The sequence below is a fragment of the Hypanus sabinus genome, chromosome 17 (genome assembly GCF_030144855.1).
Source record: "Hypanus sabinus isolate sHypSab1 chromosome 17, sHypSab1.hap1, whole genome shotgun sequence".
Taxonomy (NCBI): Eukaryota; Metazoa; Chordata; class Chondrichthyes; order Myliobatiformes; family Dasyatidae; genus Hypanus; species Hypanus sabinus.
This window is the reverse complement of record NC_082722.1, coordinates 16,765,573-16,780,025: the sequence shown is the minus strand read 5'-3', so window position 1 is coordinate 16,780,025 and position 14,453 is coordinate 16,765,573. Positions and strand designations below refer to the sequence as shown.

Sequence of the window (14,453 nt, the reverse complement as noted above, 5' to 3'; positions counted from 1 at the left end):
GTGAGCAGCCACGCGCGCTGCATGCCGGGCGGGAAGATGGCGGCGCTGGTGCGGGTGGTGCTGTGAAGATCGGGATGCTGAAGGCAGCACCAATGAAGACTTTTTGCAGCAGAGCCAACCCCATCACCGGGGCCACCGAGTGGGAGGAGGAAGGCGAGGACTATGACTATCACCAGGAGATAGCACGGTACAGAACGGGCGTCCCGGCGGCAGCCAGTGCATGTGCCTGTCCGCTGCCCCCCACCCCCTGACTGTGTGTGTCCTTGTCGTTCTCCGTGGCTTCACTCTGTCCCTGAGCCGAACCATGGCACCGGCCGTCCCGGTGACACGGTGGCGCATCTTAGCCACGATCAGTCACTCTTCTCCCTATCTACACTGATGGGACTTTGCCGAAGTTGTCCCGTGTCTAATTTGAAAGGGTGGGGTGGGGTGGGTGGAAACAAAGAAACAGAAAGCTCCAGATGCTGGAAATCCACGGTAAAGGCAAAGTACCGTAACCATTCAACAAATCAGACAACATCTGGGAGAAGAGAAAGGCAGATGCCATCTTTTTCAGCCATTTGCTGCTTCTACCTATCACCTTCCAGCTTTTTTGCATAATTTTTGCCCGTCCACTCCACCTACCCATCCTACCCCCATCATCTGCTAGTTCGTACCTCTTCACCTCCCTCACCTATTTACTTTATCTTCTGCCCTCATTCCTTCCAGTTCTTGGCCTAAAATATCGACTGCTGACTAATCTAAGTTCCTCCAGCCTTTTTAGTGTGAATAAAGCTTTTATTTGGTTTCTAATATAGATGACACTTGATAGACATATACTGTTTTTATTTCAGATTTCTAGTATTTGCAGTTCTTTACCTGTCAGGTTTTGCTGAAAGACCATCAACCTGTTTTCCTTTCACGACTGTGGCTATGTCTTGCTGAATACTTCAGACATTTCTGTCTATATAAAAACTGGAAAAACCAGGAATACAGATGCAGTTCAATGTGCTGAGTGTTTCTGGCATCTTCTGTTCTTTTCTTGATTTTCAGCTTCTGATGTCTATTTCATTTCTTGAGTATCCACTATAAATTGTACTTGTCCGTGCACTGTAATTATGGTTGATGAAGCTCTAAGTGTGCTTCAGCAATACACAGAATACTGGAGGAACTCAGCAAGTCAGGTGGCATCTATGGAGATAAATGGACAGTCAAGGTTTCAAGTTGAGATCCTTCATCTGGACTAGACCAGCAAAACAGTCCTTTGTCTTTAAGTATGATAGCTCTTCCATTCAAAAGTAATTGCATTATACAATCTTGTGCAATGATAATGGGAATGATGGGCCTTTCCTCAATAACTGGACAACCATGTAGAAGAATTGTTTTAAAAAGTAGTGCAAACCCCTTCAAGTATTTTGGGGACGAGGGCAATATACAGTTAGCTGCCCACCCAGTTACAGCATCGAGGATCAACTTTATTCACTCAATGGCTGAATTTCCCATGGATGCGGTGGATACTAATTAATGCAATAAAGAGAAATTGCGTATGATCAAAATAGATGCCCCATTGGTGGCATTTCAAACTTAATTTAAAGCCTAATATTCATATTGCACTGAACTTCTGACATGCTCATTTATCACTGGCACGCTTCCCCACCTTAGAAATGTACACAAAGACCGTTCTATAATTAAAGTTCCATGGGAAACTCGGCCATTTTGCAGGAACACACGAGACCCTTCATCTGGACTGCTTAATTTTTTTCCAACCTTTTTAAAGCTGCAAATTACAGCAACTGCTGTCTCTTGTCTCTGGAAAGAACAGGTATTTCAAATCCTGTAGAAAGTTCACTGACTATAACAGAAGGCCAGACCTTGCTACCATTTCCCTTCTGAGGCAATGCTATAGTTATACAAGCTTAGTCCAGTTGCAGAAGACTCATTCTACTAGACCAAAGAGCTTGGATTTCCATTGTTATGGATGGTTTAGTAGCAAGATCTCAGCTGATGTCACAAAATATTCCTGAAGGCTTTGGTAGGCAGCAATGCTGGTGGTGGGGTTTGGCTGGCTATCGAAATTTTTTTTATTTTATTGCATCTTAAGAGATCTTGCTACTAAACCAACCATAATGATGAGAATCTGATATCTATGGATTTAAAGGACAATATTTCTGATGGTTAAAATGATGAAAGTAGACAAAACAAAAAACTCAAATAAAATCAACTGAAGGAACCTGTAATACTTAAAAGTAATTAAAAACATCAAAATAAAATAATAAAAAATCCTATTCACTTCATCCTCCACAGCACTGCTTCACCGCCCATGCTTATTGAATATGATCATGTGACAGGATCCTCAGAGATCTCAGCAAAATAAAATTCTTGCTGATCATTATAAAGTACAGGAAATAGTTAAAAGTGATCTGAACTGGTCAGTAAGTTTGAACAAAAATCCACAACCTGCTTCCATTTAAATATTTTCCACCTGCTTCTGGATCACTGATCTCGTTTCCCCACGGATGGTGCATTTCTAGCAAATTTTGTTTTAATTTCTTATCTCTCACTGCTATGTTACATAGGAATAGTTTGCTGTTTTAAAACAATCAGAAACCCATTAGGTACTGGTCTCATATTATAGTTGGGGTTCTGGTATCCAAGTATAAATCATGTGGTTTCAATCAAATATCAACTTGTAAGGATTCCTACATTAATTTGTCTCAGATCAGAACACCATTTGGTTTAATGTACACTACAGGAGCTGTGTATCTATTTTCTGTCTGTATTGTGTCTTATGACGTGTTTATTATGGTGATCTGTCACATGGGTTGTGGCATTGTAGAAGCAAATGAGTAGAGTTACATATTAGACCATGAGATTCGAGCAGAATTAGGTCATTTCTCCTATCAAGCTTGCTTCGCCATTTTATCATGGCTGATCCATTTTCCTCCCAGTCCCAAACTCCTGTCTTCTCCCCGACATTCCCTGTCTAATCAAGAATCTATCAGCCTCTGTCTTAAGTATACCCAATGACTGGTCCTCCACAGCTTCCTGTGAAAATGAATTCCACAGATTTAACACTCTCTGGTTAAAGAAATTCCTCCTCATCTCCATTCTAAAATGATGCCCCTCTATTCTGAGCCTGTGTCCTCTGGTCTTAGACTCTCCCACCATAGGAAACATCCTCTCCGCATTCACTCTGTCAAGTCCTTTCAGCATTCGAAAGGTTTCAATGAGGTCACCATTCACTTCTCAGTCCCAGTGAGTAGAGGCAAGAGCCATCGAATGCTCTTAATGTGACAAGCCTTTCAATCCCAAAATCATTTTCATGAACCTCCTTTGAACCCTCTCCAAAGTTAGCACATCCTTTCTTCGATAAGAGACCCTCCCAAGTGAGCCCTCACCAGTGCTCTATAAAGCCTCAACAAATCATCCAGGATTTTTGTATTCTAGTCCAGTGGTCCCCAACCACCAGGCCGTGGACCGGTAGCGGGCCGCAAAGCATGAGAAACAATATGATTTAGCGATATGAAATGATATGAGTCAGCTGCACCTTTCCTCATTCCCTGTTACGCCCACTGTTGAACTGAACACACGCGAGGTCATCAGTCACCTAAACGCAGTGATACCCTCTCGCCAGGGATCACTGGTTGGCCTTGCGCGGCTGAAGAGAAATGCCATTGCTACTGGCCTGGAGCACGGACAGATGGGCACCGCCTCTCAACCTGTTTACCACACTGAATATTTGTGGGGAACCCGATGCTAAAATAGTTGCAGGTTAGGGCTCAGGGTTTCGTAAGTAGCAGAGTAGCTACCTCGCTGCGATCTACTGAAAGTCATCCTCGAGACAAACTTTTGTCGGCTGATAGATCCGACGGGGGGGGGGAGCGGGCGTGCGACCTGTCGCACTCATCGCTCGGTCAGTCGCTCTGACTTCTGGCCCTGACCTTGTCCTCTCACTCCACCCACGACCAGCCGCACCTGGTCAAGGCGTCTGGTGGCAAGCAGGCGGGAGGATGGAGTTCGGGCCCGGAGGCTGTCTAATGAAGCCCTCAAAACTGCTTCGGTACCTTGAGACCAAGCACCCTGCACTTAAAGACAAACCCGTTGAGTTTTTTGAGTGGAAAAAATGTGAGCAAGCAGGACAGAAGCAAGTGCTGTTAGCCATGTAAACTAAATTGCGGAATAGACTGGACATAATTAACCTCCTTCAAGTATCGCTGTATTCCAGTCGTGTTTAACACCCCCCCCCCACATCGGCCGGTCCACAAGAATGTTGTCTATATTAAATCAGGCCGTGGTGCAAAAAGGTTGGCGCCCCTGTTGTAGTCTTCTTAAAATGAATGCTAACATCACGTTTGCCTTCCTTACCACAGACTCAACTTATAAATTAAACTTTAGGGAATTCTGCATGAGACTCCACCCCCCCCCCCCCCCAAGTCTATTTGCACCTCAAATTCTTGGGTTTTTTTCTCCATCTATAAAATAGTTTACCCTTTTATTTCTTCTCTCAAAGTGCATGACCATACACTTCCTGACACTGGTTTTCATCTGCCATTTCTTTGCCCGTTCTCCTAATCTGTCTAAGTCCTTCTTTAGCCTTGCTACTTCTTCAAAACTCCCTGCCCTCCACCTTCATGTTGTCTGCAAACTGAGCCACAAAGCCATCAATTCTGTCATCCAAGTCATTGACGTATAACATAAAGGAATTGGTCCCAACACAGACCCCTCTGGAACACCTCTGGTTACCGGCAGCCAACCCGAAAAAGCTTCCTTTGTTCCCCACTCTTTGCCTGCTGCCAGTCAGCCACTGCTTTATCCATGCTAGTAGTTTTCCTGTAATACCATGCACTCTTATTAACTTGTTAATTAGCCTCAAGTGTGGCACCTTGTCAAAGGTCTTCTGTAAATCCAAGTACACAACATCTGCTGATTCTCCTTTGTGTTTCCTGCTTGTTATTTCTTCACAGAATTTCAGCAGATTTGTCAGTCAGGGTTTTCCCTGAAGGAGACCATGCTGACTGCAGCTTGCTTCTAAGTACCCCAAAAAAACATCCTTAACGGTCGATTCAAACATCTTGCAATATTCATGCTTTGTCTTAGTTGTTTCGTCGAGTTGAGGGTTGAGCCATGGAGAATGATACTCTTTTGTTTGATAATTTAGTTTGACCGCTTAATTACACTGTTAGTACGCTAATTGGGACATTATTGGAACATTATCTAGGTTGCTAACTTCACTATGTTAGTTCAACCACTTAGTTACGCCGTTTGGCATGTTATTGGAACACTAACAAGATCAGTAGCTACTTAAATACATTAGTTTAGCCGGTATCTTCATTACTTCACTTATTTGAACACTATATTGCTAATTTAGTTTTGTCAGTTTATTTTTATTGCTGGTTTTGTAATAAAGAATCGAACCTACCTGTTTTTATCTTGGAACTCTGGTACTTTGGAAGTGTGTCAGACAGTGTTGATTTCCTGGCTTAGTCTCTCAGCGTTTTTGGTTTGTTTTAAAATAACTGCTACAGTAGACAAATAAATAAAACCGTATTTTAATTAACTGGATTGTTTTTCTATGTTGTCTTAACAGGTCCTCTTATGCTGATATGCTACATGATAAAGACAGGGTAAATGTTAATTAATTTTGTTAATGCAAGTGTTAATTAATTTTCAATACATTTTTATGTAAATGCTGTGGGTGCTCTTGCCTTTTCAGACTGTCGAGTTGCGGTAGGATCACAGGGCTGAAAGTTGCCTAGAATCCTTACCATGTATGTACTCCCTAAATCTCAAATGCAGTAATGACACAAAAAAGGACATGAGTTCTGGTTTTTGAACTGGCTACATGCTATTTATTTGTAGCTTAAATTCTGAAATGCCTGGTTAAAATAACTGGTGATTATCATCACTGAAGATGTTAGTGTGGCTGAGTCTCTTACCATGTTAGTATGGTTAAAAGTGAATGCTTTTTCTTTTATTATTTGCTTCTCTGTCTGGCCTGTTCCAGAGTAACATGAGTCTTCTGTTGTTCGTGAGCATCTAAAATATGCACGAGTGCAAGGCTGAAAACCAAAGAAGAAATACAGTTTGATACACTCAAAATGGTGGAGGAACTCAACAGGTCAGGCAGCTTCTATGGAGAGGAATAAAGGGTCAGTGATTAGGACCGACACCCTTCATCTGGTCTCTTTATTCCTTTCCATAGATGCTATCTAACCTGTTGAGTTCCTCCAGCATTTTGTGTCTGCGGATTCTCTTGTATTGAATAATTCTAGATGACATGTATGAGCCATACGTGAACAGCAGATGCAAAAATCTCTGATGAAGTTTTGAAACGATTTTGCAGAATGAGAAATACTACAGTGGAATTCGGGCAGCAGTCCGCAGGGTGAAGGAACGAGGTCAGAGGGCGATTGTTCTGGACATCGGCACTGGGACTGGGCTCTTATCCATGATGGCAGCAAAAGCTGGTGCAGACTTCTGTTTTGCAGTTGAGGTGAGACCTACGAGCTGGTGGATGTGTTTATTGTCTGGATTTTAACTTCGTTGCACTTGTATTTTGCTGAAATTTTCACTTAACATAGTTTATCTTCTATAAAGAGTCTTATAGTTTGGGCATCATACAAACAAACTTTCAACAATAATCTTGTTTAATAACTTCACTCACTAGGCAAAGTATAGAAAATGAGTAGTTACTTTGAAGAGCAAAAATTAGAGGCTGCATGAGTCTGCCTTGCTCCTGTTGCCTCTATTTATTCCCAATTAACTTTGTTCCAAACAGAAGCATGTTTGGTTGTTACACAGACTTGCTTTACATGCAAAGTCTTCTTGTTAATACAAAGCTTAAGCAGAGTCTTGATAATGATTGTTATCAGACACACATTTTCACAGATGATTTAACTGCAGCATGGACTCTTCAATTTTCCATTGTGGCAGAAATAAGTGGTCATGCTGATGTCTTGATCACTTTATTGATGCACATACTGTAGATTTAAGTTAATTCTGACTCAGATCAACTCACTGAGCATGGAGCAAGGATGTTGAATCTCAGGGTTGAGCTCATTAGATACCCAGCAGAACAAAAACATGAAAAGAGCAAGTGATGGATGGAGAGGGACCAGATGCTCAGCCACTTGACGAAGGCTATGACATGTGTGGATTCTTCTGTGCTGTTACCTCCTCTGTTATTCAAACACTTGATGCCCCACCTCACATGCAAACCAAGAAAAGGGTTTTCATCAGGGGTGGGGAGACAATCAGTGCTCATGGAAAGGAATACTTCAAATACCTTCTCAACTGTGGCATTGGCCTTTCTTTCTATTCCACAGGAGTCTATTCTGCCCAGCCTTGCTACCTACCTATTACAAGTAAAAAAAACACTAGATCTCGGGTGCATATGGTATCCCAGCTGAAGTTCTAAAACTCCATGGCAAAGTGCTTCAGTCACAAATCAACAACCTTATTGCTGTTTCTAGGAAGAGTTGGATATACCAGGAGATCTTAAAGGATGCATAATTACCATCTGTAAGAAAAGAGACAGCGGGACGGCAAGGAACCATAGCGGTTAGTGTAACAGTGTTGCAGATTGTAAAATCAGGGTTTGATTCCCTTTGCTGCTGGTAAGCAATCAGTACGTTCTCCCCTAGACTGTGTGGACTTCCTCCAGGTACTCCAGTCTCTTCCCATATTTCAAAGATCTACTGTTACTGTTTCATAGGTTTAGGGGTGTTGTTGGCCTTGGAAGCATGGTGATATTCATGGCTTGCCCAGCACAGACCTCGCTGATTTGATTTGACATAAATTATGCATTTCACTGTATGTTTCAATGTAGAGGTGACAAATGAAGTTAATCTTTATTTTTAAAGATCTGACTGTGGTCAGATCTGACAGAAGTTTTCCTGTTCTGTGACACAGTAAAAGTAATTGCTAGTGTCTTCCTCACCCACCCTCTCCCAGCAATCAAAGGTTTGCCATGCCAAATCTCAGTGTGGATTCCTGTTACCCACATGCACAGTGGCCTTGGCCTTCACCTGGCAACAAATCCAATTAAAATTCAGGTAACAATACCAGCAACTGTACATGATCTTTTCCAACCTCACTAAAATCTTTGATGCCGTCATTCCGGAGTGACTATGAAGCATGTTCCTCAAAATTGCCATCTTACAAAAATTAATCTTCAATGTACATTTACTCCATGGTAACAAGATACTAACCAACAGCTCTGGAACATAACCTTTTTCAGTGCAGACTAGCATCAGGCAAGGCTGTACCATTATATCAACAATTTTCCCAATCTTGTTTGCTGCAATGCACCTCACTTCCTAAGAATGTTTTGGAGGTAAGCTTCAGAACTATTGGAAATCTGTTCTCAACTGCAGAAACCACAGTCTAGAACCAAGGCCACCCAGATCTCAATAGTCAAGTTATAGTGGGGAGATAATGCTGGTGTTTATGCACACTAGGAGGTTGAGCTCCAAGACATTGTTGATTTCCTCCCTGATGCATATGAGAGTACATGACTCGTGCTGAAAACCGGCAGGACCAAACTCCTCTTTCATCCTGCTTCCATTGCACCACTCTGCCATTCAACAATAAAGGTTTGTGGAGAAATTCCGGAAACATGAACAACTTACCATATTTTAGGAGACAGTTTTCAGTGAGTGCACACATCGATTTTGAAATTCACCACTGCTTTGTGCCAGTACAGTCTTCAGTTGATTGAAGAAATGGGTAAATGAAAATCAAGATCTCAGTCTTTGCACAAGTTCATGGTCCGCCAGGCAACAGTGACCCTTTCTGTGCGTATGAGACCAGGACTATCAACATCAGGCATCTCAAAGCTTGGGCAATGTAGTCTTCATAAAATGCTCCAATTGTAGTGGAGGAATGGATGAGCTAGCACCAGCACCTGCCAGGCTAACATTGAGGCTCCCAATTGGCTACATTGTGCCAGCTCATGAGCCCACAACAGACTCCCAAATTAGGCATACAATTCTGAACTGTGGTGGGAGGAAATTGCCAGATGGACAAAGAAAGAGATTCAAAGATGTGCTCAAAGTTTTTGTGAAGAATATTCCTACTGACTTCTGGGAAGCTCTGGCTCATGACCACGCAGAGTGGAGAAGGACCATTTGAAGTGGTGTCGAGAAGCCACTTGTTGGGAGCTGACAGAAACACTGGACAGGTGTTGTACTGCTTCACAAACTGCCCATCTACCTGCCAACTCTGACCCGCTGAGTTTTTCCAGCGGAATGCTTGATTTAAGCATCTGCCTTATCTTTTGTCTCCAGCCCATCATATGTGGCAGATTAGATCCCATAATGGCCTTATTGCCTACTTAAGAATGGGGAAGAGGCAAAATATCCTCAATCTCAAGGCTTAAGAGGAAAGGACAAGTCAGGTTGTGGATACAAGTAACTGCAAATGCTGGAATCAGGAGCAACAAGCAATCTGATGGAGGAACTCAGCGGCTCAGGCAGCTTCTGTGGGAGGAAAGGGATTGTCAGCATTTCAGGTCAAAACCTTTATCAGGACTGCTGCAAGTGTTGTGGTTCTGAATGAGAAAATTACAAGCAGGGTAGACAAAGGAGATGCAGTAGAAGTGGTGTACTTGGATTTTCAGAAGGCCTTTGACATGGTGCCGCACATAAGGCTGCTTAGCAAGATAAAAGCCCATGGAATTACAGGGGAGTTACTAGCATGGGTGGAGCATTGGCTGATTGGCAGAAAACAGAGAGTGGAATAAAGGGATCCTATCTTGTCTGGCTGCCGATTATCAGTGATGTTCCACAGGACTCCATGTTACAACTGCTGCTTTTTACAATGTATACTAATGATTTGGATTATGGGATTAATGAAATTGTGGCTAAATGGAGGAGCGGGTAGTGTTGAGGAGACAGAGAGCCTGCAGAGAGACTTAGATAGTTTAGGGGAATGGGCAAAGAAGTGGCAAATGAAATACAATGTTGGAAAGTGTATGGTCATGCACTTTGGTGGAAGAAATAAACGGGCAGACTATTATTTAGATGGGAAAGAATTCAAAATGCAGAGATGCAAAGGGACTTGGGAGTCCTTGTGCAGGATACCTATAGGTTAACCTCCAGATTAAGTTGGTGGTGAAGAACGCGAGTGTAATGTTGGCATTCGTTTCTAGAGGTATAGAATATAAGAGCAGGGATGTGATGTTGAGGCTCTATAAGGCACTTGTGAGACCACGCTTGGAGTATTGTGTGCAGTTTTGGGCTCCTTATTTTAGAAAGGAGAGGGTTCAGAGAAGATTCATGAGAATGATTCCAGGAATGAAAGGGTGAGGAAAATCTGGCAGCTCTTGGGCTGTTTTCCCTGGAGTTCAGGAGAATGAGGGGTGATCTCATAGAAACATCCCAAATGTTAAAACGCCTCAACAGATTAGATGTGGTAAAGTTATTTCCCATGGTAGGGGAGTCTAGGACAAGAGGGCATAACTTCAGAATTGAAGGATGTCCATTTAGAACTGAGATGTGGAGAAATTACTTTAGTCAAGGGATAGTAAATCTGGAATTTGTTGCTATGAGCGGCTGTGGAGGCCAAGTCCTTGGGTGCATTTAAGGCAGAGATAGATTCTTGATTAGCCAGGGCATCGAAGGGTATGGGGAGAAGGCAGGGGAGTGGGGATGACTGGAAGAATTGGATCAGCCCATGATCGAATGGCAGAGCAGACTCAATGGGACGAATAGCCTACTGCTCCAATATATTATGGACTTATGAATGTGTTGTGGGTGCTTCTAGTGTTGCAAAACATAAAAACAAGTGATTCTGCAGATGATGGAAATCCAGAGCAACACACGAAATGAATAAATTATTCCTCTCCACAGATGCTGCCTTGACCTGCTGAGTTCTAACACTCTGCTTCTTCTGGAGTTCACTTGATTCATGGCCAAATTAGCTGAATGTGGAAACAGTCTGCTGGTTGTATGTGCTGAAGTCTTTAAGTTAATGAATTGTCTCTGAAATCTCTCAGACACAACACACTTAAGTAGCTAGTTATTAAGACATTTTGTTATGATTTTTTGCTGTGGTTCAGTGTTTCCTGTCATCAGTGCAACAACCCCCCCACCTCTGCTAACAGTGCTGATGAAAATAGCTTGTTTTCTGATCGCTGGTGCAGGTGTCCGTGGAGATTGGTAGTATAAAGAAGAGTGAACATAAAAGATAATATGGGTCTTATGATCTTTCTGTTATCACTTCCCAGGTTTTTAAGCCAATGGCTGATGTTGCTGTAAAGATTGTGGAGAAAAATGGATTCAGCAATAAAATTAAAGTCATCAACAAGCACTCGACTGAGGTGACGGTGGGGCCAGGTAAGGCACCTAAGGTGGGAGTGTAACAGAGACCATTAATGGGAAAGCAGCACGTTACCTCTTGAATTGTAGTGATCTATAGAAACAGTTAATTGTATTGGTTGGTAAGTAATGTATCATAACTGATTAGAATGTTTTTTGTAATCACCACTGAAGTTATTTGAAGCAGCTACTTTTAGCTTTTATTTTAAATACATTTTGTTTTGACTTCCAAGTCACAAATAATGGGTCAGCTGTCACATGTCAATTAATACTGCAATAATATCAAAGTTGTTTGCTAAAGAGGTCTAGTTTCATGATGATCCTGTCTGAGTGTTCGACCTGCTGTAATAACTAGACCTTTCCTAGAATACGGTGAGGTTGTTTTCCTTTTATCATGTTCCATGTTAAAGTGAACAAGTGGAGTTTGGATGTAAATTATTAGCCCAATTTCCCAAAGATCCATCTGCAGAGAGTATATCAGAGTTAACCTTTCATGTTGATGACTTTTCATCAGAGTGAGGAAAAGTGAGAAATCAGGCATGTTTTCAACTGCAGGAGTGGAGGGACAAAGGGCACGTCCCTGCTCTCTGTATGAACTCCATTCCTTTCTGTGTGTTTCTCTGGCTCTTCTGATTATGATGCTTTTTAGACTAGTGCTTCCAAGTTTTCTTTAAGTATGCTTTGCCCTGCATCAGACCTTATGGGGCTTTCAACTGGAACTGTTTCATTTTCTACACTTAAGCTGTCACCAGCTCTGCTCCCATCTAAAATAAGGATTAGGTTCCTCTTTTCCTCATCTCCCTTTCCACCAGTCTTCATGTTCATCTTTTGTCATTTCTGCCACCTTCAACATGCTGACCCTCCAGCATTTTCTACCTCCTCCAGCATTCCGGGGCCTGTTCCTCCCCATCAACTTTCTGCATCACACTTCTGTTTCCACCAATACTGATGCCTCTTCTCACGTCGCTGTCCCATGCAAACCTTCCCTTTTACCCCTTAGCTCACACTGTCCAAGGTGTCTAACACAGCCACCAAAATGAAGCAGTGATTCAAATTACATCAATGTAGTATACTGCTTTCTGTGCTCATAATGTAGTTTCCTTTACCATATTCTGGTCAACCACTTTGCAAAATACCTCAATTTTTTTCCCACAAAAATAGGATTCCAATTGCCAAGCACTTAAATCTCCATCCTATCATGAATTCTGTGACTTTGGCCTGTTTCACTGATCTGACAAGGCCCAACATAAGCTGCACACATGGACTTATGAGTTGTTTAATAATAGTTTGTCTGAACAAAGTTTAAGGTGACTGTCGTAGATGAATCTGCCAATGCTCTTGGCAAAGAGGGAAAACGATCAAAGTTACTGCCAAGGACTGTGACATTCCTTAAGTGATCATGTCACAGAATGCTAACAACAATCTAGTTTAAAGAGTTCACCCAAAAGGGCCTTGATGTGATCACCAAGGGTACCATTAGGGATCTAATGCACTCTTTCAGTAGCTTTACTTATAAAACCTCTGGAACAACGCTACTGTATTAGATTTTGTACCCACATTTCCGGAGTGAATCCATGAGTGTCGGTACGGTGAGGTTAATGAGCAGAGGCTGCTTGCACATCCTTCATCATGATTTCCACTCTGCAGATGGTGATATGTCATGCCAAGCTAACATCCTGGTCACAGAGCTATTTGATACGGAGCTCATTGGTGAGGGGGCACTGCCAAGTTACGAGCATGCTCACAAATACCTTGTGCAGGTAGGTCATGGGGAGAAAGTGACTCCTGTTCTGGGATTGTATGATACTCTCAATGGGAATTGTATTAACATTAACAACAATGTAAATATATATTCTTTCTTTAATAATTTCCATAAAGCTATGAAAGTTAAATAAATCAAGTTTGAGCTTTATTTCCCATTTACATTTACATATATTTAGAAATTGCTGTAGTGTGTTGGTACTACATGCAACAAAAAGTACCATTCAATAATTAGAATAAAGTATATAAAAATAAAGTTAGAAGTATCGGTATGGAATAAAAGGTGCATAAATACTGGTATGTATTTGCAGTGTAAATAGTGCAGTCAGTGGCTGAGATAATAGAGGGGTGTGGGGTGGTAACTAGCATGATCAAGCAGAGCAGGATATCCCTCACAACCTAGTTGTGCTGTTTCTTTCTATCCATCTCTTCAATGGGCTACAGGAAGACTGTGAGGCTGTTCCACACAGAGCTTCAGTTTATGCACAGCTGGTGGAGTCCGAGCGGATGTGGGCCTGGAACAAGCTGCTGCCAGTTCACATCCGGCTGGAGGATGGCAACGATAAGGTCATTTTACCAACAAGGGACATGCAAGTGTGTGCTGGCTCCCCCTGCGTCTATGACATTCAGCTCAATCAAGTGAACATGAACCACTTCACCCCCCTCACAAAGGTTGCAGAGGTATTCAGGTATGGTCTAACAATTCCTGTTGGAAAATGAATAATTGTGTGAAGAGATAAAGGATTTTAAAGCTTCCATCAATTGTCAGGGAGGATTCAGAATTGACAGATGTACAAGACGCTAAGAGGCATTTTACACGGAGAGCAGTGAGTGCATGGATCGCCCTGCTAAGTGGTGGTAGAGGCAGATATGAGACGTTTAAGGAATTCTTAGGTAGCCACTTGGATGATAGAAAAATGGAGGGTTATGTAAGAGGGAAGGGTTAAATTGATCTCCGAAGGTTAGAAGGTCAGCAAAACATAGTGAGCCAAAGGGTATGTACTGTACGTCTACATGTTCTCTGTTCTATTTTTGAGAATTATTTGTATTGTTAATAGTGCAAATATTAATTTTTCTTATTGGATATGGAGATTACTGGCTTTCCGAATTACCCTTGAGGTAGAGCTGAGTGACTGTTGAAAATGTGGAGTCCTTGGGGTGAAGTTGTCTCCACAGTGTTATTTATTGGGTAATGAGTGCCAACGTCTTAACCCAATGATAATGAGAAAATGATGAGTTGTTTCTAAGTTAAGACAATGTATGACTTGAAAGGAAGCTGGAGAGGTTGGTGTTCCTTGCATTTGCTACTACTCTCCTTACAGACACTAGAAGTTCTGCTGAATCATGTAGTTACACGAGCAGCCACTATTCCAGTGTATGAGTGAGTGAGTGCTT

At 42.2% G+C, this 14,453-nt stretch overlaps 1 protein-coding gene across 6 annotated transcripts in view; it reads left to right on the top strand.

Annotated features, from left to right (window-relative positions):
- prmt7 (protein arginine methyltransferase 7) overlaps positions 1–14,453 on the top strand; it is a 65,426-nt gene continuing 50,973 nt past the window's right edge. For 2 of the 6 annotated variants that reach the window (XR_009516228.1, XM_059992606.1), the window contains exons 1-6: positions 1–187; positions 5,567–5,603; positions 6,323–6,472; positions 11,207–11,315; positions 12,945–13,057; positions 13,503–13,747. Coding sequence is in view for 5 of the 6 variants with exons in the window: in XM_059992606.1 (XP_059848589.1) it covers positions 75–187; positions 5,567–5,603; positions 6,323–6,472; positions 11,207–11,315; positions 12,945–13,057; positions 13,503–13,747 (767 nt within the window). In the remaining variant the exon portion in view is untranslated. Of the gene's footprint in view, positions 188–5,566; positions 5,604–5,692; positions 5,748–6,322; positions 6,473–11,206; positions 11,316–12,944; positions 13,058–13,502; positions 13,748–14,453 lie in introns of all 6 variants that reach the window. The other 4 variants (XM_059992607.1, XM_059992605.1, XM_059992604.1 and 1 more) reach the window with 4 other exon arrangements.